Genomic DNA, 25810 nt, shown 5'->3' on the forward strand with positions numbered 1-25810 from the left:
CCATTATTTGTCAATTTATTTTTGATATAAAAATATAATAAAAATGTGGCATTTATACAAATTAAAATACCAAATTATAATTCATAACTTACTCTATAAATATTGAATGAAGCTTAGGCGGCGTATAGAACGCTTAGAAATATTTTGTCTAGAACCCGACAGATTCCTAAAAGATGCTACCATCGCCCAGGAAAGATCTACAAAGAGCAAAAGGTTTCGAAGTCCAATTTCATAGGGATTACAATTATTGTTTTGTTAATTTACAGCGTTTTCAAATGAATTTTTCTAAATACTATTGCTTCCAAATCTAGAAGTAGTAAAATCCTAAAAAAAATCATTCAATCGACATTGAAAATATACAGAACTATATCTATTTCATTTATTTATCTAGTAAAGTACATAACGAGTTATAAAATGTGTACAAATATTGGGTTCCTACCTGTATTCTGATAATTGTTTCACATTAAAAAGGCATTCATTAAAAATAATTGGTACAATATATTTCAATAAAGCATTTTCCAATTTTTTGGCGTCACGGTTATAGCGAAAGAGCGATATTAATTTGGTAGTATCATATTCGCAATTCTTCAGCATTTCGAAACCACATACCAACCAAGCCATGTTGCATCGATCTGAACAAATAATAATCAATAAGATGTCTATGTAGATGGTAATTCCTAAGCTAACTTATGACTTTTCGGCTTGGGATGGTCCATCGCCAGTCACAATACGCCACAGAAAACTCTAAACATGTGGAAGTAATTAATTCATCAACTGCTAAAAGTGCTTTGGAAATTTGAGTCGGATCCAATAAGTCTGGTAATTTATTGTCTTCCAAGTGTTTAGCTTAGACCATTCTTAAATCATTAAAACCAAACCGACAGTTAGGATATACCAAAACATTACCATAAATTTCTTGACTTAAGTGTTTGGTGATTAGATTGGCGGATTTCTTCAAATTAATGAACAAAAGAAATGAATGACAAAGATGTAATTAGCTAGGCTTAAACCTTTTGTGAATAGCGTCTATATACACTGAAAAACTTAACAATACTAAATGGAAAGCTGTTATTTAATATAGAAAAATTTTAAAACCATCGAATTTCTCAATTAGAATTTTAATAATTATTTATATCGATTCTTTAGGTATTTTCATCAATAGATATCTTTGGTTGAAATACATGCAAGTATCCAATATTTTCCCATTACGTTTTAATATTACTACTACTTATTATAAGAAATAATGAAAATTGATTTCTGTAATGAAGAAATTGTATTAAGAGGTTAGTCAGTTTGCAAAAAAATGATCCTGTTTACTAACAAAGCTCATCTAAATTATTAAAAAAAAATCTTTCCTGGTGGTGTTACTGGGGCTTCTACTGCTTGCCGCAGGAAGTCCTTGGGGCTGTTCGGTTATTACGCAAGACGATTTCTACCAGTTTCACCCTCCCTCCTTATATAAAGAATTAAAATTGGTTTCTTTAGCATTTTTTTCCATTTAATCTTACGTAAGATAAAGTATAAAAATTATTGAAATATAGGGACAACAATTTGAAATACGGTTGTTTCAAATGTCAATGTTTTTTATCAATGATGTTTTAATGTTTTGTTAAAAATTAAAAATCACTTCATAATATTTTAACCAGCGTAGGGACTCGGCAAGTAGAGCAGTCACTGGAAGAGCTCGCCTCGCTGTCCCTTTTAACAATTTTTTTCGATGCAAAGTATTTGGAGCCTATTCGAGATTGAGGGTATCTTAAATAGATAGACAAGAAAAATTGTATAAGACCTTTTCATAAACTTGAATTCTCCTTTTTCTAATAAAAATATATATTTACCATTGAAATAGGTTTAATGGCATTCATGCAACAATGCTTTCTTTCGGTTGCTTCATTGTTCTGTAAAGGTTTTATTTTTTTCACGCCTCTACCTAGTTTCACATATTATTAAAAAATAATTAAAATGTATTCAAGAGATAAGTGTTATACGAACTTTTTAGTAGTCATATATTTAGAAAAAATGAATGTGTAACTAAAACTTTTTGTTAGTTTTTTTTTTGTGTTACTGTATCTAACGTGTCATTTTCCAAATAACATGAAGCACTATTAAAACTTCTATTTATAGATGTATTAAAACGATATTAATATAAGACTGGTATATAGAGAAACACATGGTTAAATGACATATGATACGGAAACGTGCCTAAGACTTTTTAACTTGACTGTTAACGCGTGATGGATTTCATTAATCTTACGCTATTTTCGATCTAACTCATTAGTTGTTACGAATTTCGAAAGCGTTTTGTTTTAGGACGATAAGTGTAAGATTTTATGTGGTTATTTGGGTTCTTTGTATCCCAACATTTGACAGATAAACGACAACGAAACTGGGACGTTCAAAATTGGGCTATTTGGATGAGATAGATCTGTTATTTAAATATAGTAACTATAATTTTGGGTTAAAGTATATTTTCGTCATCTTGAGCTTTATATACGGATTTTTGTCACGCGGATAAGTTAAATTGTGTTATTGTTAATCAATGAATTTTTTGTAATATAATTTATGATTCGTAGCATTGACTGAAGACTTCGAGAAAAGTTGCCCAATTCTGTGATGATCCTTATACCGCTTTAAAAATCAAAAATATAATTTTTTTATTGCATAATGAAAAATGCTTTTTTTCTAATATTTATCTTGGTTTGATCATCATTCCACTGCTCTTAATCATTGTACATTTTAAGAGTATCATCTTCTGACAAATGTTTAAAATTAATTTTTTCATTTTTGTTAAGAATCTCCTTGTAAAATGCATCATTTTGTAAAAAGTTTTCACCAATACAGTTTTCACCATTTTCACTGAGTACTATCTTTTTATTACATATCTCAGGTATATTATCACTAAAACTAATTTTTTTTAAATTATAACTTATTTTAAATATTACACTTTCTTAATTTATTACTATTGTTCTGTTGTACTTGCATCAATATGCAGCATAATGAATGTGGGATAATTGTTATACAGCGTTGTGATACTGACTGTCGCTGCCATGACCAACGTCCATCTGTAGTCTAATAGAAAAGCCCTCAGTGTCGTTTTATAGGACTGTTCAACAAGTTGTCTGTTCTTTGAGTAAAACAGTTTTAAAGTAAACTAATAGTTTTTTAGTTTTAAATCGTTTCTTATCTTAACACATACACTATACAAGTTCATGTGGTTTGGGTCGCTCCAATCTTCCGATTTCTTGCATGTAGTCCAGTAGGTATATTGCTTCTAAGTTGCTATAGTTGCTAAGTTGCTGTTGAAATCTTGCATAACTCCGTAAATCAATTTGATTTCGAGATCATCGTGTGGTTCTTCATTGGTTATTAAGTAAAAAACTTTGGTAATTAATCTAATAACTTTGTTATGGTTTCGTTGGATTACTATTTGGTTTGATGTTTCAGCGAAATATACTTTATAATAGACTGATAAACCAATCTCTCTACATTTCTCTGATTTTGAGTCTGATCTGCTCTGCATTTTGTTTAACATTATGTTACTTATTCAATGATTATTGATTCTACGCCATCCCCAAGAAATTTTAATAGATATTGGCCAGTGTTTTAATGACTGGATTAACGGAGTCTAGTTCCAAATCTCTATGGAGGTAGCTGTTTCTGAAGTACCACAACATTTTGTTCATCTTGGCACAACCTCATATGTGGCCACCGTGTGTCCATATGGATTTAAGAATTTGCTTATACTTTATGATATGTAAATAGGACAGAATTTCTTCAAAATAGTCAATAAATTCTTCTAAATTTAGTATCAAGTTCTTCATTTCACTTCTTTGCATGGGCTTTCTAGCGAGGTTTGGTATCTAATGTCACTGCTAAATATGTTACTGTATTAGCTTGACTCTTGGTATTATTTATTCTGATAAAGATGTCTTGATTTCTCTTACTTGACAGATCATGGTAAATGGATTGGTCTCATTCAAACTCTGAGTCCCCATTGCTTGGTCCAACGGTTACTTTTGTTTGCACTTTTTTATTTTTGTTACATATCATCATTGAGTCAGTTTTATCTTACTTCTATTTGTTGCCGTCTTTATTAAACGCCATTTTATTTTTTCTATTCCTTTATAACCAAGTAATTATTTTTAATCAGCCATATATTATCAGGGCATCTCAAAAGTTATGTGAAACTTTAGGATATCAAACTTTATTAATGATATGTTTAGTTTTATAAACGGCCAGTACGTAAGTCAAAGTTAATAACGAGTATGTATGGCGCGACCTCTAGAAGTTCGAATTCTATGACCTGAAACTCACCAGGAAATTGATTGAATAGAAAATTCGTTTGTAATTCCCTTTTACGCTTTTATATCTCGAGATTTTCTTTCCCTCCCCAATCGCCGGTGTCGGGCGTCGACGGCGTCATGGGAACGAAATTCCCAAAATTAATGCGAGCGTTCGTAGCCGTCGCGAATTAAATACTAAGAATCTGAGAGTTTTCATATTTTCCATCGATCAACGGCTTTTTTACGGCTTTCGTAAATAAAAAATGGGTTTTATTCGATGTCGGACGGATTTGTATATTGAACAGCATCAGTTCGATATCGCTGCGGAGAGCTAATGGTTCCGAGTGACGTTTGATTTTTATTTTATGTAGTCGCGTTGATGGCATTTTATTGTATTCGGTTTTGCGGCATTCATTCGGTAAAAGCTTTATTTTCGTTTAGTGAAATATTAATAAATTTATACACATTTTTCACTTCGGAAGTCTTTTAATTTTGAGATTCATTTTTAAAAAAGGTAGATTACTATACAGTCTAATTTATTTAGTTTTTTTATATAACATGTTTATTAGATACGCTTAGTACAATCTTAATGAATTTATTACTACATTTCATTTGTACTTGGATTAATTCACAAGCAAAACGAGTGCCAGAAAATACATCAATATGTATTCCTCAATTATAAAATTATAATGACTTATAGCTATAGTTTACACTAAAGGTATACACTTTATAAAGTTCGTATGGTCTGGTTCGCTTCAATCTCCTGACATCCTGCGTGCTGTCCAGCAGTTGTATTGCTTCCACGTTAGTAGGATTTAGTAATCTTCTTTCGTGTTTCAAGGCGAAGTCTTGGATGACTTCGCAAATCCATTTGATTTCCAGGTCATCGTGCAGTTCTTCGTTTTTTTTAGTGCACCCCATAGGTCCAAATTGGCTTTATAATTGTCTCATAAATCAACTTCTTTGATTTTCGATCAAGTTAAGAGTATCTTCCGACTAACCAGTATAGTTGTATTTTTGTTCTAATGTGTTTTGCTTTTTGTCTAACTTGATGTTTCCAATTTAATCTACCGTCAAGATGGATTCCGAGGTATTTAGCTGATTCTGCTTGACGAATCCGGCATCCATTGAGTGATATAATTAAGTTTTTATTATTTCGCCGCAATGCAATATTAACGTGGACAGATTTTGAGCTATTAAGTTGAATTTTCCAATCTTTCGTCCATTCGTAGATTTTGTTGACTGCCAGTTGTACTTTTTCTACTTCCCTAGGCAGATATTTGTTGTCATATGTTTGCCATAATAACTGCGTCGTCAGCAAAGGTTTCAAGTAGTGTTTCTTTTGTTGTTGGTATGTCAGCAGTGTGAATGAGACTAAATATTTTCTGGATGTTAAATTTAGAAGAGTTTATTGGATATAAAAAAACTCTGCCCTGTTAACATCAAAATTATCAGCATGTCTAAATTAATCTGATTACTGTGAATCAATTCTTAGGAATTGTATATGTTTGAAGCCTAGAGGTTCCTTATTATTTCTTCTTATTTCTTTTTGACTTTGCTTAGCTTTCTTTTTATTTAAACGCGCATAACAAGTGCATTACAACTACCTTCCACTGTCTAGTTATTTTGTATTAATAATATTATTTAAGTCACGGTCACTGGCGTACTCCCTATATGTTTAAACGTCAACACTTTGTATAATTTAACTTAACTACATTTCTAAGTTTTTCTATCTTAAATCTCCAAATAACTCCACTGTAGTCCAGTAATTATAATACTTTGACGTTCTTTTATTCACATATTACCATCTTTTTCGCATTCGTTGACGTCCTGGGCTGATGTCCTCATTTTTAATATACCATGGAGCGTTGTCAATATCCTGAAGGACTTTGTTCTGATATTTTTATAGTATATTGATTTTTGATTTCTTGGTCTTCAATTTGATTATATAATAGCAATTGTTCAATCATCTGTTTAAGACCAATATCAGCTTTATTCTGTGGGCTCCATTAATTCTAATTTAGTTTTTTTTAATTACTATAATTAATGATTAGGTGTATGTAAATTAGTTATCAATAGTTATAAATATTAATAATTACTATTATTATTAATTGTAAGCAATACTTATTAATGGAAATACTTACTACTATTAATGGTCTTAATAATAGCAATTGTTGATATCTTATTAATAATTTGAAATATATAGAGATGTATTTTAGGTTTATAGGATATAAATAAAAACAAAAGAATATTTAATATGTTTGAAAAATGTTATTGATTGTTTCATTGTTACCGATAATTGCATCACTAATATGTGAATGCAATACAATTGGCGCCATCTATGTGTTACTTCCAAGACTTTTCAGCCCATTGTTATTAGTATATTGTCAGAATCCAAAACAAATTACTAAAAAGACTAGATACTTCACACATTCAGTCTCCTATTAGTTTTCTGTTATATAAGGTATATAAGTTTTCAATTGTGTAGAGATGAAAACACTGTTATTTTACAAAACAATTGTATTTCCTTAGTTAATGGGGAATATCGTGGTTCGGAATCTAATCAGCCTAGTCTAAATACATTATAGTTAGTATGAAGGAAATACAGTAAAACAATAAAAAGAATGTTAAGGTTTTTATCTTTGCTTAAGGTGTAAAATAAACCAGTGATAAAATGTGTTCCCATAGCATTTATCGCCATTTTATGTTTATATAGGCAACTCTTTCAGATTATTGTTATCTGGTTAACTGAAATGTAAAAACCACATTATGTGACATGTCTTACTTAACGAGATTACTTTATGCATCAGAGAACAATGCACAATAAGCTATCATTATCATTTGATTGTGATGACTGTAATTAGACCTAATAAGTCAAGCGCAATAATTTAAAAATAATCTATGTCATATATGTTATGTCATATAACTCTTATTTATGGAGTGAAATTAGTTGATGCTTCGAAACATGGACGTCTTCTCTGAGGATTTTTTTCTCGAAATTAGTGTGCCCCTATTTGGATATATGAAAACATTTTTCATATAAATTTAAAAATACAAAACGGCACCGTTTTGTTTGGTAAGTAGCGAATTCCGTGCCTTGCCTGAGAGAACGAAAATTTTCTATAATTTATACTACATTTTCTACGCTAGTACTTTTTTGCAAGTGTTTTTCGTGTTGTATTGTTTAAATTTATATATCGCCACCAATCTTAATAAGACATAGGAATCTAATTTAACGCGTCACGGAAAATGGGTATTCTGTTATACTAGAAATATATGTATATGTATTCAGTGATGGAGAGAAAAGTAAACCGTATTACTGATCAGAAATATATGACATTTATTCATAAATATATTATTAGGTATAAGGGTTATGAATTAATTTTACCAATTTACATTTTTTCACCTTCCTAGTAGCAGTTCAATTCGATATTCTAAAAATAACAATGGGGAAAACAGGGGATGGACAAAGTATAACATCTAACACAATATATACTTATTAATAATTTAGTCGCGGAATAGTGGTTGAATAGTTTTCAACGGATCTTGTGCCGAAATATCCGCCTATTGCTTTAATTATGCTGGATTAGTGATAGTGTGTCAGAGAAAATGTTTGATGATGTTCTGATGGCCCTGAAGTCCAGACTAAGCCTTTTTGACTGTATGGGTGGGGCGCATTATCATGTGAATGAATGAATGTCAATACTGCAGTGTTTGGATGCAATGTGCTAGCCTTAGTAAAACTTCATAACTGAGAATGTTGAGATATTTATTTGTAGTAATCCGACCAGAACCTCCTCCAGCTTAACTATAGGAAGCAGGCCTTCTTTTGAGTTTCTCCACACATAAACCTGCCCTTTTGTGGGAAATAACATAAACGATGATCATTCCAATCGTCCAGGTTTTATGATAATTGCACCATTTCTTTCCCAGCTTAGTGTCGGTTTCTATTATAAAGGGTTTGACAATTGCAGCCTTTCCATGAATGTTAGTTTTGGCGAACTATCGCCTTACTGTTTTTGTCGATACTGTATTACTCTAGTGAATATTAAGCTCTGTTGTCACTTTTGAAGTGTTAGTTTTATGTTGTCAGGTCACAATCATTAATCTTCGCAGAACAAAGCGCGTAATATACTGAAACATACTTGGACTGAAAGACTTGGTATGTAATCCAAGCAATACATACGCATCGCGTTATTTACGAGGAAATAGTGTTGCAACAAAATTATTTCATTATGTTCATTATTTTGTCCAATGTATATCGAATTTTGCGTCGAATAAAATGATTTAGAGAATTCTACTCATTATGTTTACTCGAAAAAAGGGCTATCGAAAGTTATCGGATTTTAGAGGAAGTCATTTTCCACTTTTGAAGAAATATATAAAGTGATAAGTTTTAAATGTAATGTGCAAAACATTAAACGATTGGTGTAGCCGACATACTTTCGCGATAAAGAATTATAACTATTACTGTATGAAGACTTACTATGACCTACCTAAATTATTGCAACTTGACTTATCAACTATTAATAAATATGGAAATTGGTTCTTTCACCTGAAACTCAGCTTTATTTTATTTTTTCATATCCGATTTGCTTCGCCAGTAATAAAAAAGAATCAATAGTATAATTTTAATAGAAAATCTTTTAAAATGCTATATAAAAAATATCAAATATGTATATTATGTAAACTTGATCGGTGAAAGCTCTAACATCACGTGCACGTGCTCTGGAAATTCAGTTCGAGCGTTTTCCGGTTCGATATGCACCCTTCTTTAGCCGACCAGGCATGATTGATGATGACAAATTTTCCTATGCATCAGTCTTAAACGTTGTTGATCGTCACGTAACTGGAATTTTATTTATAAGCCGTATTAACGACTGAAGTGGTAATGGACTCTCTACCTACACCAACTCATTATTCGAGGAACGTTTTGGTTAACAACCATCGAATTATCGAGGGGTCATGCAGTTTTACATGACGTCAAAATTGCTGCTGTCGATTCGAGTCTATAATTTTTGTGTAAATCTGTTTTTTAATTATTTTGATTTATAGTGTCTTAACCTCATAAATTTTCATAGCTTATCGGCTTGAACCTATCAATTGATTAATATTAAGATCTTTTTGAAACCATTTAAAATATAATATGATATATTCCAAATGTAATTTAATTTCTTCCTCTCGGCTTTATTGACTTAATATAGGAACATTAGTTATTAATAGTTATAAACAATATGATATTAACAATTTTATGAAGAAGTACTATGTGTATAACACTATTATTGGTGTTACTATAAACATTATTAACAAATCGATACATTTTTTGCTATATTCATAAGAAGTGCTGCTCATACAGGTCACCACTCATATGAACAACTAGTAATCAGAATGAGAAAGGTCTGGAGAATATTGCGGGCGGGATGACACATCCCATTTTAATGTTTCCAAGTATGTTTTCATCGGTTTTGCAACATGTGGTCAAGTGTTATCATGCTGGGGAATGACGTTGTTGTATTTTTTCTTCGTATTCCGGTCGTTTGTTGCCCAGTGCTCTGCTCAAACGTATTAATTGAAGTCAATTGCTATCTCTATTGATGGTTTCATAGATTAGTATGATCAAATCAGACAAATTTTACAACAGATCTTTTAACGTTAATCAAATTTTTTATTACTTTTTTTCATTGCCACTGATAATTGCACCGTTATTAATATATTGTAAGAATCTAAAGCAACTTACTGAAAAATAAAGATATATAAAATATGTTATATTAGGTGACTGATACAGCCCAGGCTACGAAGAAAAAAACTGACTAAATGGGGTAATGAGTGAGAAGTTTATAGATGTTAAAATAGATTTAAAGCCTCAATACCATTTTGTATCACAGTTCAACAAGTCGCCACTTCTTTATGTAATATAAAATAGTTAAATAAAGTGTTTGTTATTATAAACCCTTCAAACTTCATAACTATAAATTATACGGGAACGTCTTTCATAACATAAATGGCTGATGTTGATGGTCGTAATGGATAGAATGAGTAAGACCGGATGTTTTCTGGGAAGTTGGTCACTGGCCAATTGGCAGGCTTAAATCCGAAGATCTTGGTTCGACTTTGAAATTAATGATTTTTGCTTCACTATCTTAAAAAAATTGATTTATAGTAACTTAACCGCATAGTTTTTCATAACTTATCGACTAGTTAACATTCAGACCTTATTATAAGCGTTTGAAATATAGCATATTTTAAATATAGTTTCATTTATTTCGGTCTGTTAATGTTATCTAAGTATAGTCGATCTAAGTTATTATTGTGTTATAAATAATCGCTAAAATAATACCTATGTCTAGTCATGCGGCAGATATTTTATCAATGAACAACGTCATTTGTGTGTGGTATGTATGATCGTAATGTATTAACCGATATCTAAGTTTTTGTTGTTTTTATATGGAACAGTATATGATAAATATAATTTTAAAGACTAGAATTAAATTAATTACCGTATAGTATTTTTCATCATCATCATCGTCATCATCATCATCTGAAAGCAAATTTTGCACGTTATTTTCTTCTGCGACTTTATTATCTTAAACTTGTGATATCTATTTTCCTCTTCCTGTAACACTCGTGCTTGTCTTTAGGACATTTGTTAACTAAAATTATATTTTAAACTTTTAGCTAGGACTACTGCTTTCAAATATTCCGAGTTGTACGCAGTTGAACATCTTTTAATCTATTCTACTGAAGTTTGCACTAAAGGCAAACTGAATTTACTTAAAATACTAAAATAACTTTTACGTCGCCATTTTTTTGTTTGAAGTAAATAAAATGAAATATTGTAACTAAAGTAAAAGTTATCTGTCACTTTTCAGCTTAATTATTAGCGTCCTTCCAAGTTGGTCTTGTCTTTGATTTCAATCTTTATTTAATAGTTTGTGACAAAAATATAAATAGCAACCCTCGTATGGCTATTAGAAGCTCAATCTTTTTTTTATCTTTTTAAGCATCATCAAAAAATTATTTTATTTGCGGTCAATAAACTGAAATTTTGGTTTATAAGTTAAACAATTTTGTTACTTAATATAAATTATATAGTAGTTATAAATTATAGCGTTTTATAGCTTTCAATGAGTAAAGTAGTGCTATAAGTTAATATCAAAAGTTTCGACAGTAACAAAGACGAACAGCTACTTTGACTTTATTATTTAATATAACTTGAAATATTTGATTCAGCTAGGGTGAGATTCCTCTAACCTAGTTCATATTTTATTCCGACAATTATGCAATATATAAACGTCTAACCTGTTAAAACTTTCTAGTATGTTATATATTTTGAATTATAACTAGTTTCTTACTTCCCAGTTGACGTATTATTATAAAACTTACCTGTTAATTGTTAGTTTGATATTATTTCAAGTGTAACTAATACATTACATTACGTTAAGTCAATAATGAGTTTTAGACTTTTTAAAATTTTGATTCTTTTAAATTTCAAGTACTGTGCTTTGTATTTCTGTACAATGAATATTCCCATAGTATTTTTTCGAAAACTTATAAACATATCTAAATTACAAATTAGTTAGAATCGTCCTTGTCGTTTTAATTGTAAAACCATTAGATTTTCATTATGAATTATTATTATTGTTTACATTATCGTATTTGATTATTCTATGTGTGTTGTTATTCACTTTTTCTGTTATTGTTTTTGAAACTGTTTTTCATAGTACATGGTAAAATAATATTGTAAAGTGTATAAAAAGCCTGATATACTTATTTTACTTTAATGTCTTTTTTTAAATGTCCTCTCGACCTTATTTGATAATTAACTAATTATTTAGATCTAAAAATCTTACTGGTAGAACATTTTTCCGTGGTCTTGTAAAATTAATTGTTCTACTATTATTTCTCAACTATTTCACTTTCACTATTACATTTCAGTACTACACATTATCATACTTCAGTAACATATTACTATTAAGTTAACTAATTAATAACAACTATATAATTACAACACAAATTATGATAAATTATGCACTTACTATACTGACACACAGCGTCTAAACTGAATTTGATATCTTCATAAAACTGGGCGTCGCCACAGATGGTAATTCGAAAAGACTGGGAATTATGGCGTTTCAGGTATATTTTAGTTTATCTTTGGCATATCTTGCCATATGCGGCCAGGCCTTGTCGCATTCAAGAACCTTTCTCGTATTTTCGGCTCTCAGTTTATGGCCTAAGTGATTAATTGTTGTTCGGCATGCTTATTTGAAACTAAATGATGTGACTTTATTATTCTTTTAACACATTGTATTCAATCTATTTTTTTATATATAATTTTTTTATATATAGTTTTTTTGTAAATAAAATTATGTGTCTGTTAAAGCATTATAAATCATTTTATTAAAAGATATGGTTACAAGATGATAAGCACTTAGGAATAGGCAGACAAGAAAGTTTTTTTCAGTATTGAATGATTTTTTTGACAATTTTTAATTTAATATTTCCACACTCGACGATTGTTTTTTTTTGTTGATGTGGTAGCACTGTATTAATATGTTAAAGATAAACGCAATCTGTTGCCAAGCTTATTTTGAGCAACTTATTAACTTAAGAGAGTTCATTTCAATAATGTGTAACATTTTTTGGTAAGGTTTATCCACTAAAAATTATATAATAGGCTTATTTTATCAAATACACGGGCCTGTGAGATGTATTCAAGATATATTGAATGAAGACATATTTTGTTTTAGGCAACCTCTAACCGAAAAACACTCAACAAATGTGTTGAACAACAACTGTGTCTTCTCTCCTTCGCAAAAAGTGAAATTTGTATCTTATGACTGTAAACTCTAGGCTGTTCTAGGTCTTCGTTGGTTTTTACTTCTGGCAATTTTTTTGGCATCATCTTACATTAGAGATGCTTAGTATAATCTAATTAAAGTAATTAATTTATTACCACTGTTCTGTTGTACTTGCATTAATATACAAGCAAGGCGAGTACGGGATTAATACATCAGTATGTATTTCCCAAATTAAAATTAAACTAATCTACTACCTCGTTCGTGTTGTTCGTGTGGTTTGATTCCCTTCAATCTTCTGATTTCCTGCGTGTTGTCCAGTAGCTGCATTGCTTCCACGTTGCTATGATTAGTAACCTTATTTCATATTTTAAGGCGAAATCTTGGATCACTTCGTGTACTCATTTGATTTCGAGGTCACCGTGCAGCTCTTCGTTGGTTACGTAGCAATAATCAAGCAAGTAAGCATCAAAATGGTTCTATTTATATACACAATTGAAAATACATTTAATTGTTGAACTCTTCGGGCAAAATTTAACATACCGTTCGTAAATGAGGATATAAACCAATTGACTTTAGATGCATGTTTAACATCTAACAGTTTTTCTTGATTCTTTCTTACTTGGAGTTTAATATATGCACGTCCTGAGACACACTCGACGGTCATTATGTTTACGTGATTGTGTTAGCAATTAGGCTCATTTACAGTTTGTGGTTTGTCTTTAAATTTCTTGATGCAGCTCCAAAAAACTTGATTTCCTACGCCTGTAAAGGCTTCAATATTTTTTTGTGACTCTTTCTCGGACTTGCAATGTGCAATATACCGTTTAAAATAAGAATTGTAGTAGAAAACCCACACTTAACACGCGGATATGTCAAGAGTTTTTATTAATTTCTGAACAAAATAATTCGGAAACATCATGTAGAAACTTCTTAATTACTAGTTGGGATACTGTTGCTAATAGGCTAAATGATTGTGATAAAAGAATCACAAATATATTGATTTATAACAGTGATATACTATAGAGAGATTATTAACAATGTATTTATTTCAAAATTAAAGATTAGAATTATTAGGATTTTACCGCTTCCTAACCATCATATCCGCATTCAAATATTTCAATTTTTTGTACGCTTCGATTATATTTGATATCTGATATTTTACAGTTAAAAAAACTGAACAACCATCGGAAAAAGATGGGTTATCAAGTTCTATATTCAGTCAAAGATTGAAATCAAGTGTCCTATATTTGTAAGATGAATCAAAATTGTATCGATAAGATGAATCAAAATTGTATCGATAGCAAACCTACTGAAAAATTTTGATTGTAACTTGAGAACACAGATACAAAGTTATTTGACAGGGCTATCAAGATATTCATATTACATAGTTGCATCACGTTAAACAAAAAGCAAAGCACATTAGAACCAAAATAAAACAACTATACTGGTTAGTCGGAAGGTACTCTCAACTTGATCTAAAATCAAAGAGGTTGATCTATAATACAATTATAAAGCCAATTTGGACCTATGGGGTGCAAATTTGTGGTTGCACTAAAATTCAAATCAACTAGTCATACAACGCTGTCAAAACAAGGTTCTTCGATTGATTACCAATGCCTATCGCTATGTAACCAATGAAGAACTGCACGATGACCTGGAAATCAAATGGATTTGCGGAGTTATCCAAGATTTCGCCTTGAAACACGAAAGAAGATTACTAAATCATACTAACGTGGAAGCAATACAACTCCTGGACAGCGCGCAGGATGTCAGGAGATTGAAGCGAACAAAACTATACGAACTTATATAAAGTGTATACCTTTAGTGTAAACTATAGCTGTAAGTTAATAATTATTAAATAGTTATAATTTTATAATTGAGGAATACATACTGATGTATTTTTTCGCACTTGCATGTTAATTAATCCAAGCACATAGGAAAAGTAGTAATAAATTAATTGTAAATTAAGATTGTATTAAGCGTATCAATAAAGATGTTATAAAAAAATATTACATAGTTGATAGTAACTGCAACACCAAAAAGGTTTAAAAAGACCTTTAGCAGCGCAAATGAGGCCCAACTTGAAATGTTATTAACAGTCTTATTTACCCCGATATTACGTTAATTACATTTTACACACAATTAGGGTACTCAAAATAGTAAATACTTACGGTATAATGATGATATTTCTGCTGTGAATAAATTACCGATGTTCAATCTATAGTGGCTGGTACCCACTTTGTGAGAATTAATCACATTTTTCTGCCTTGGAACGAAAATAATCAACTTGTTTGGCATTTTTAACGATGTATAATTACAGTAAGGATCCTCACACCATCGATACACACTAAAATGTCTTATTATTGTTTATAAATAAGACTCATGCATCATTAAATCACGCACAGATTTGGAGCGTTTTAGCTCGCATTTAAAATGCCACTATTTCAAACTTTCTTTTTCACATCCATTTTTTTTTACATAAATAACTTTTATCCTGGGTTACCAAGTATTTTTTCAAAAATAGTCAACTAGCCTATTGGGCAACATGACATATATCATAGATGGGAATGGCTAGATGTTTCTCATATATTTGGTTCCTCGATCTTAATAAATTTGATAAGACTGATGCAGCGATGAGAAAAAATAAGGGGGGCGAAAATTATGAAAGAAATGGAAACAAGAATAATGTTTTCAAAATCTCGATAACAATGTAATAATATAATAAAAAATAAGCTATAAATTTAGAATTAGTGTCAAGAATAAATTCAGTACGAGAATTTCTAAAGAATTTTGATTATGCAAAGAGACAATGGACAACATTCTTCATTTATTTCAATAATTGGCTTTTTGTGTTATTTCAGACTTAAGATTTATTTTGAACCTTTGTGAATAATTATATGAATCACGTATACAATCATTTTCAGAACCATTTGAAACCATTTTCAGGGCATTCCTAGTAGCTTGTTTCTTTAAAACCAATTAAATAGTTATGCGCCTGTTCTGCTCTTAGAATGAATGACATTTTGGCTGGCCCAGCAAATGAGATGACTTTTTTAATCTAAATTTATCCCCACGCGATGGAAGCCAGATATAAATAAAGACGAAATTTGGTTTGTGTGTCAATTAAGTTTTTCTTCGTGTTATGCGTCGATGGTCAACGGCCATTTTATGTGTTTTTAGCTCTTTTGGTAATTCAAGATAGGATCAGTTCCGTTGATAAGTGCCGTATTTTTTAGTAATACTTTATGTCATATTTTGTATTGAAATATAATTAGAAATTCCCAGAAGATTTATAAAATACTCAACTCTTAAGTGCTATTCATAAAACAAATCCCGTAAACTCACAAACAAAAAGAAATCACCTGAGAAAACAACCGTAAAGTTAGTGAGGTTGAAAGTTTTAAGTGGTCGACACAATACCAACATGTGTTACCCATTAATATTAGATCACACACCATATTGTTTTTTTTTTCTTTTAGCAGTTCAGCTTAGAAATACCGCACATTTTTTGAGTTTATGAAATTTATATCAAATATGTCAACAAATATGTTTATGTCACTTACGTGGCGTTATATGACAATGCAATTAGATCAACTCATTTTTAACCGACTTTGAAAACGAGAAGGTTCAATGTTTAGATGTATACTTTTTTTTAATTTATGTTCTCCAATTTCTACGTCAATTGTTGGCCGATTTTCAAAATTCTTTTTTTATTCGAAAGAGTGCACTTCCGAGATGGTCCTATTAAAACCAAATCAGTACCTGTTGGGGAGGAAGGGGCAATGGAGGGAAACGCTCAGATTTCGAAAGCTGATGTGAAAATCGGAAGTGGTTCAGTAAAAAAGCCATTGAGTTTGTTTTTTAAACACTAACTATATCATATAAGACTTAGACGTAGAAACATTGTAGACAACTGCTTCTATGGTGTAATGGTTAAAGTGTTTAGCTCCCAAACGGAATTCGTGGGTTCGATTCCCGGTGGGGATAATAACTTTTTGTTGTTGTTTAGTCGCAAGATTTGTCAAATCACCTAAGCTAGGTAGCAGATCCGTTTAATCAGTTCTCAATTCAGTTCAATCAATTTTTCCTATATTTCCTCTAGGGGCTGCACCTTTACTTGTTCTACGTCGTAATCTTATATATAAAAATGAATCGCAAAATATGTTCCTAAGCGCATAACTCAACAACGCCTGGACCAATTTGGCCAAATCTTTTTTTAAAATGTTCGTTGAAGTTCAGGGATGGTTTTTACGGCGAGAAAAATTAGAATTATTGCTGGAAAAACCCTAAAAATAGCCCTTTTTGTTTGAATTTGTTTCGTGTATCAGTTGACAATTCATCTGTCATCTGTCAAAAGTCATCTGTAACAGACAACTTTTTTTTTTTAAATTTGATATGACTTGAACTCAAATCCTTTTAATCCGTACGAATTGTTTTATTTATTTAAAATTTTTTATTTGTTTAAAATTTAATTCAAATTTTAAATAAATAAAACAATTCGTACGGCTTAAAAGGATTTGAGTTCAAGTCATATCAAATTAAAAAAAAAAAGTTGTCTGTTACAGATGACTTTTGACAGATGACAGATGAATTGTCAAGTGATACACGAAACAAATTCGTATATCGTGTTTTGTGCAGAGTGTTTAGTTAGTTAGTGTTTGTTTAGTTCGTGATTAGTGAAAAAATAATTTATATTTGATATGCCTCCTATAAGACGAAGCAATTTAGGTAGAAGAACCAGAAATGCTATAAACCAAACTAATTACCGATCTAATCGTACTGCACAAGAACGTGACGACGGAAATGAACGTGAAAGAATTCGGATATCACAAACGCGTGAAGCGCGAGCGCGACATTCAACTAATAATCGGGCAAGTTTGAATCCAGCTGCTTTCAGTTACGATGTGTCAATTGACTACAGTAACTACCAATGTGTTGTTATTGGTTCTATGAACTTGGTTTGCTCACACTGTAAGGCATTAAAATACAAAAACGAAGCCAATGGATTGTGTTGCGCAAATGGTAAAGTGAAATTGATACAATTGGATCCACCACCAGAACCATTGTACTCATTGGTTTCAGGAATAGGAACAGATTCTATACACTTTTTGACACATATTCAACAATATAACAATTGCTTTCAAATGACTTCATTTGGGGCAACAAATGCAGTTCGGGAAAATTTTATGCCAACTTTCAAGGTATGTATTATAGCAGTTACTCATAATTATTTTAGCGAACAAAATTTTCTGTCACCAAAGTTAAGATGTGTTACTAATCTTCAATTTCTTAATCATTACGAAATATATCACTTAGTCATCATATTATATGGTGATTCAGTTTCAGTGACACTTTTATTATATTTTATATTTGATAGATATTAGTTAAAACTAAATATATACTTTTTAAGATCAAATATTATTTAAGTTTGATCATTGACAATCCATTAATTTATACCACACCATAATATTTTTTTTATTTACAGATACAAGGGCAAATATATCACAGAGCAGGTTCACTGTTACCAGTGTCAGATAGCGACAACAAATTCCTGCAAATTTATTTTATGGGCAATTCACCACAAGAAATTGATCTGCGTTGTGCACATAACAATTTAGTAAAAAGGTCTATTGTAGAACAATTACAAACTTTATTTCATCAACACAATCAATTGATTATATTGTTTAAAACTGCCCTGGATCTGATGCCATCCGATAATCACAAAATTGTAATCAGAGCTGATAAAACACCTGCAGGTCAACATACAAGACGTTTTAATGCACCAACTATTGATGAAGTTGCTATCGTTGTAGTTGGAGAAAACTTGGAATCCCGTGATATTGTTTTACATCGTCGGAATTTTCAATTACAACCTATAAAGGAAACACACCGCTCATATGATGCACTGCAATATCCCATTATATTTTGGCAAGGTGAAGATGGTTACGATTTATCAATAAAAATGATAAATCCCATTACAGGTAACTAAAATATTAGTTTAGCTATGGCGATAATATCTCAGTCACTATATTATGTATTTTAATTTTATATTTGAATGTTATTAAAACAAAATCTGTTTACAGGTTCTGAAACCAACAAAAAAGTCAGTTCAATGAACTATTATTCATACCGCCTAATGATTCGGGAAAATGCAGATAATCACATATTGAAATGTCGGCGATTATATCACAAATATGTTGATGACATGTATGTTAAAATTGAAACGGAGAGATTAACATTCATCAGGTTGAATCAAACCAAACTCCGATCTGAAGAGTATTCATTCACCTTCGAGATGCGATTAATACTGATGGAAATGCACAGAATGTCGGTCGGATGACTATTCTTCCAGCAACATACATCGGAAGCCCTCGGCATATGCACGAATATGCTCAAGATGCCATGTCGTATGTTCGTCATTATGGTACAGCAGATTTGTTCATCACATTTACATGCAATCCGCAATGGATAGAAATTAAGCAGGAGTTATTCCCTGGGCAATCACCCATTGATCGTCATGATATTACAGCCAGAGTCTTTAGACAAAAGTTGACATCTTTAATGAATTTCATCGTAAAACATAATGTGTTTGGTGAGACACGCTGCTGGATGTATTCTGTGGAGTGGCAGAAACGAGGATTGCCACATGCACACATTTTGATTTGGTTGGTTGAAAAGATAAGGCCAAATGAAGTTGATGCAGTGATATCAGCTGAAATCCCTAATGTACAAGTAGATCCTGGATTGCATGAGGTAGTTATCAAAAACATGATACATGGTCCCTGTGGAACTCTTAATCAAAATTCACCGTGTATGATGGATGGTAAATGTTCAAAACGATATCCACGGACATTAATATCGGAAACAATTACTGGTAATGACGGTTATCCATTGTATCGTCGCAGATCGACAGCAGACAATGGAAAATCAACAATTGTCAAATTAAATTAACAAGATATTGAAATAGATAATCGTTGGATTGTTCCATATTCATCCATTTTATCAAAGACATTCAAAGCACACATCAACGTTGAATCTTGCCATTCAGTGAAATCGATTAAATACATTTGCAAATATATAACCAAAGGGAGTGATATGGCAGTGATTGGAATTGGTGCAGAGAATTCTAATGATGAAGTTACCCAATACCAAATGGGCCGCTATGTCAGTAGTAATGAAGCAGTTTGGCGAATATTTTCTTTTCCTATTCATGAGAGACACCCTTCTGTTGTTCACTTAGCTGTGCATTTAGAAAATGGACAAAGAGTGTATTTTACAGCACAGAACGCAGTACAAAGAGCTGCTCAGCCACCATCTACTACATTAACCAGTTTTTTTGAGACATGCCAAAACGATGATTTCGCACAAACATTGCTATATTCTGAAATGCCAAAATATTATACCTGGAATCAATCCTCAAGGAGATTTATACGACGGAAACAAGGAAAACCAGTTCCAGGATATACAGATGTATATTCCACCGATGCGATTGGCCGGATTTATTCAGTACATCCAAGCAATGATGAATGTTTTTATTTACGACTGCTATTAGTCAATGTACGTGGCCCAACATCATTCCAACAGTTACGAACTGTTGATGGTGAATTGTGTGGATCCTACAGAGAAGCCTGTCAACGTTTGCAATTGCTTGAAAATGACGCTCATTGGGATCAAACTCTCAATGATGCTGTAATATCATCACACACTCATCAAATACGAACATTGTTTTCTATAATCATATCTACATGCTTCCCATCAAACCCAATTGATTTGTGGATGAAGTACAAAGATTATATGTGTGATGATATTTTGTATCAAATACGGAATAGAATGGGAAATCCAAATATACAAATCAGTGAAGAAATTTACAATGAAGCATTGATTTCAATTGAGGACATGTGCTTGATAATGTCAAACAAACTATTAATTCAATTAGGCCTGACCGCGCCCAATCGTCCAATGCATGACGCTTTTAACCAAGAGTTGCATCGAGAAAGACTGTATGATCTCAACGCTTTGAAAGAATAAATTCAAACAAATCTTCCACTGTTAAATGAACAACAGAAGTATGTATTTGAAACTCTTATGAAAGTAACAAATGATGAAACTGGAGGGATTTATTTCTTAGATGCACCTGGTGGTACAGGAAAAACTTTTTTTATTTCATTAATATTAGCAACAATTCGCTCACAAAATAAAATTGCACTTGCACTCGCTTCGTCGGGAATCGCAGCAACTTTGCTTGAAGGTGGTCGAACAGCCCATTCAGCACTAAAATTGCCATTAAATATGCAAAGCAATGAAACTCCAACCTGCAACGTTTCGAAGAACTCTGCAATGGCAAAGGTTTTGCAGCAATGTAAATTGATTGTTTGGGATGAATGCACGATGGCACATAAAAAATCTTTGGAGGCTTTAGACAGAACCTTAAAAGATCTACGTAGCAATAATAACCGATTTGGTGGTGCAATGATTTTATTAGCAGGAGATTTTCGTCAAACATTGCCAGTGATTCCACGATCAACGCCAGCTGATGAACTCAATGCATGTCTAAAGTCCTCCAATTTGTGGAAACATGTTAAAGTACTTCATTTAAGCAAGAATATGCGTGTCGAGTTGCAAAATGACCAATCTGGAAACATATTCTCTAAACAACTCATTGACATTGGTAATGGCAAATTTCCTATAGACATGTTGACGGCTTGCTTTTGCTATGACTATAAACAAGTCCCAGGGGCAATCATTAAGTGTTTGTGGTATTAATCTAGAAAACCCATGTTTCTCACATGGTCAATTGTATGTTGCCTGTTCCCGTGTTGGAAAACCATCAGATTTGTTTATCTATGCGCCAGGTAATCAAACAAAAAACATCGTATACCACAAAGCAATATAATGATAATAATAATAATAATTATGATTCACATGATTAACAATAAAGCGATTACTTACTTTTCAATCCTTATATATGTTTTATTTAATTATTTTTTATTCACAACGCCCTATCACCAGGGTGATGGTTCTGTTCAGGAGAATTTTTTAAAATACGTAGGCACAAAAACTGCCACATTACAAATCTTTTTGACAGGACGAAGTCTGTCGGGTCAGCTAGTATTAAATAAAATAACTGCGTAATTTATTGAGTAAATATCTAACACTTAAAGAGAAAACCGAACACAAACAGTTATATTAATTTCGATTTGTTTTGTTCGTAATTTAATTTTTTGTCACAAAATTATATTATTATTTTTGTGTTGCTTGGGCTCAGTATCGACTTCAAAGTTATCAGTTGGTATTAGCTAAAATATTATTGTAAATAGATAAATAAATTTAGGTAGGTATTAAGCTAAATTGTGTGTATATAGTAGAATATAAAATATGTGTAGTAGAAAGGTTAAATTAGGTTTTCGATTATTTTTATTTAGTTAATACAACGATTATTATGTACATATTTTGTTTTAAAATGTTTTTTTTGTGTTAGTTTTGTGAATCTTAGTTTGATTATTTCTTATTTTAAGTGAGTTCCTTATGTTTTTGATGCCGGTTGAATTTTTATGTTAAAAATATTTTATTATATAATTAACTTTTACGTGTAATTATGTTTGCAGATTTTGTGTTTAGTTATTGCTTTTGTAGTTAAACTATAGAAAAACAAAAGCTATTAGAGTGCTATGAAAAGTTATCAAAAATTACAATTACGAGTTTTTTTTTTTAATTTTAAATCTACGAATAATTCAATAAAAAAGGTTATTATAAATTCTGAAGTTTTTTTAAACATTGTTGAAATAAATGGTTAAAAATTGCGAGAAAAATTCCATCGAAAATTATGTAAAAAATTGTGTTAAAATATGTTTAAAACATCGGTTAGAAACTTTGCTCCCTGATTACCATTTTTATTAAATGGAGTGAGAGAGTCTCAAACTTTTAAACAGCAGTGTATTATAGTCGGACTGAATTTAAAAACATTCTCAAACACGTTTCAAAAACTCAGTTTTCATGGAAAATTTCGGTTCAAATTTTACTTTGGTTACGTTTTATTTTAGCTGCGAGTAAAAAAGTTTTATTAAATATTTGAGAAATTACAATCAAGTATAATCAGGAAAACTTTATTTTACATAAAAATAACACTGTATTTAGTGTAGACCATGTTCGGATACACGCACTATCTTTAAAACCGTATTGTTGATCAAAAATCGAAATTTAATAATCGGCCTTCAACTTAATCATTTGATTTGTTCTTTGATTGATTTGTTGAATGATATAATATAGTTAAATTCTTATAATATTTTGTTAATGTTCTGTTTATTTAGAAATACATCTAATATAATAAATAGCCTTACGTTATCATAACATTCATTCTGAGGCAACATACGCAATTATGACAGAAATGTAGGTTATTTCAACACAAAAGTTTGTTATTGAATGTTTGAAAATATGCCAGTTGCGGCAGTTTGTTCATTGACATTGTTCATACCATTTTGTCCATCTCCTATAATTTGCTCTGATTGGTGTTGGTATTTGACTTATCATGACTAATTGCTCCATTTTATGAGTATATATTATCAAATAAATTATCAATCTCGATATAATATAAAATGTTTTTAACAAAAAATTGAACAAACTTCAGAAAATACGTAAAACTCACTAAAAATTAAAGAATAATCAAACTTAGATTTTTATCAGGAAAGCAACATTTTAAAATAAAATATGCACATAGTAATCGTTGTAACAACTAAATAAAAATAATCACAAACCTTATTTAATATTTCTACTACACGTATTTTATATTATACTATATACACACAATTTAGCTTAATACCTACCTAAACCGATTTATCTATTTACAATACTATTTTAACTACTACCAACTGAACACTTTGAAGTCGGTACCAAGCGACAAATTAGATTTGTTTTGTTCGTAATTTAATTTTGTGTATGTCACAAAATTATATTGTTATTTGTTATTTTGGTTTTTGATTATTTTTATTTAGTTGTTACAACGATTACTATGTTAATATTTTATTTTAAAATGTTTTTTTGTGTTAAAAATCAAAGTTTGATTATTTTTTAATTTTTTTAAAATATATTTAGTCTCCTTTTACCAACTATGGATTTATCTGGACTGGGCCTAAAGTTTAACGTGGGCTCCGAACCACGGTCCTCAGAATTAAGCCTACCGACTGGCGAGTGACCAACTTTAGAAATCATCCCAGAAGACATCCGGTCTTACCCAGCCTGGTTACTGGCGTGACTGGGATCATTTTCCTTGTCTTGATTTTACATTCACAAATGTTAAACAATCACAAACATAAATTTACGACCATGCCCCAAAAGGATTCGAACCCGCGGCTATCGCAACAGTAGGAGGACCGTCCCATCGCTTTTACCACTGCGCCACCAAGCCGGCTTTTTAATAATTTTTAGTGAATTCCCTGTTTATTTTTTGAAGGCGGTTCAATTTTTTTGATGATTTACAAAAAAGTTATTAGTCCCGCGGTCAATCGGATTCGCGATCTCCGTTGGGAGCTAAACGCTTTAACCATCACACCATTGAAACAGCTGTCTATACTATTTCTGCAAGGTCTTATATGCTATAGTTAGTGCTTAAAAAGCAAACTTAATGGCTTTTGCACTGAATGACTTCCGATTTTCCATCGCATCAGCTCAGCAATAACATTGTACCCAATAATCTGATTATTTTAGATAAAGAAATATGTGAAAACTTTGTACGTGCCTTTGAAATTTGAACGTTTTCCTTGATTTCCCGTCCTTCCCCCAACACATGCTGATTTGGTTAAAATGGGACCACCTCAGAATTGCACTCTTTCGAATAAATAATTAATTTTGAAAATCGTACCATAATTGACGGAGAAATCGGGGAGCATACATTAAAAAAATATATACAGCCGAACGTAGAAGCTCCTCCTTTTTACAAGTCAGTAAATAAATGTATTTTTATAAATCTATTAAACTTATTTCATTTTATATAATACGATATTTTTATGATTACTATAATCACTGTTATTAATGTTAACGATTCTATTACTTAAAAATGTGCATTGTAGTTATCAACTACCCAAAAACGGTATGTATTAAATAATAAACAATGGACATAAATGTACCAGTTCCATGAAATATGTATTACGGTGAAACTTCCTGTCGAGAAAAGCAAAGTTATGATTGGTATAAGATCGTTTTAAAGCCCACGATCTCTTACCTCGGAAGGCATATATAATGCGATGCGTGTGTATGAAATTTGCATATTAAGCAGCCACTATAAAGATAAGTTGCATTCAGTAGTAGGAATAATTTAAAATATGTGTGATAGCGTTAATAATGTTGACAATTTATTATGACCTTATAAATATTCAGAGATAAAAAGCGAAAGTTATTTCTTACTTTTTAAGAAAATTGCTTTATTTTGTATTATAAGTAAAGTATTTTGATTTTAATTTTATGAGGCGTTTATTTAAAAAAATTAGTACAATAATATTTTAATCAAAATATTGTTTTATCAGTTTCTACAACTTTTTGCCATCTTGCTGTCTACATGACGATACACTGTCGAAAGAACAACGTTGGTTAGACAGCGATACAATAGTAATCAGAGATTGGGGGTTTTGTACCATAAATATTTCATTCTAGGGCATTTTTTGTCATTGTTATTAAAATCCCCATTTTTGAATCGTTAAAGTCAAAACCGACCTTTCAGTTATTTTTTATATCATG

The 25810-nt window shown here is 31.2% G+C and overlaps 2 protein-coding genes and 1 long non-coding RNA gene across 5 annotated transcripts in view; all 3 read left to right on the plus strand.

The window, feature by feature from the left end:
• The window catches only part of LOC143194049 (tyrosine-protein kinase transmembrane receptor Ror), a 236152-nt gene that overhangs the window by 76757 nt on the left and 133585 nt on the right, over positions 1-25810 (plus strand). The window lies entirely within an intron of this gene.
• Positions 17642-17888, plus strand: LOC143192655 (uncharacterized). Its single transcript, XR_013004853.1, has 2 exons — positions 17642-17734; positions 17813-17888. It is a non-coding gene; the product is annotated as an uncharacterized LOC143192655 (long non-coding RNA).
• LOC143192663 (uncharacterized) lies at positions 17964-19073 on the plus strand. The gene is made up of 3 exons (XM_076398138.1): positions 17964-18285; positions 18570-18840; positions 18898-19073. The coding sequence occupies exons 1-3, from the start codon at positions 18034-18036 to the stop codon at positions 19071-19073; spliced, it is 699 nt and encodes a 232-aa protein (XP_076254253.1). The 5' UTR covers positions 17964-18033.

The sequence above is a fragment of the Rhynchophorus ferrugineus genome, unplaced genomic scaffold (genome assembly GCF_030347505.1).
Source record: "Rhynchophorus ferrugineus isolate W39M unplaced genomic scaffold, kcgeb_rfMv2 rfM3, whole genome shotgun sequence".
In the NCBI taxonomy this organism is placed as follows: Eukaryota; Metazoa; Arthropoda; class Insecta; order Coleoptera; family Curculionidae; genus Rhynchophorus; species Rhynchophorus ferrugineus.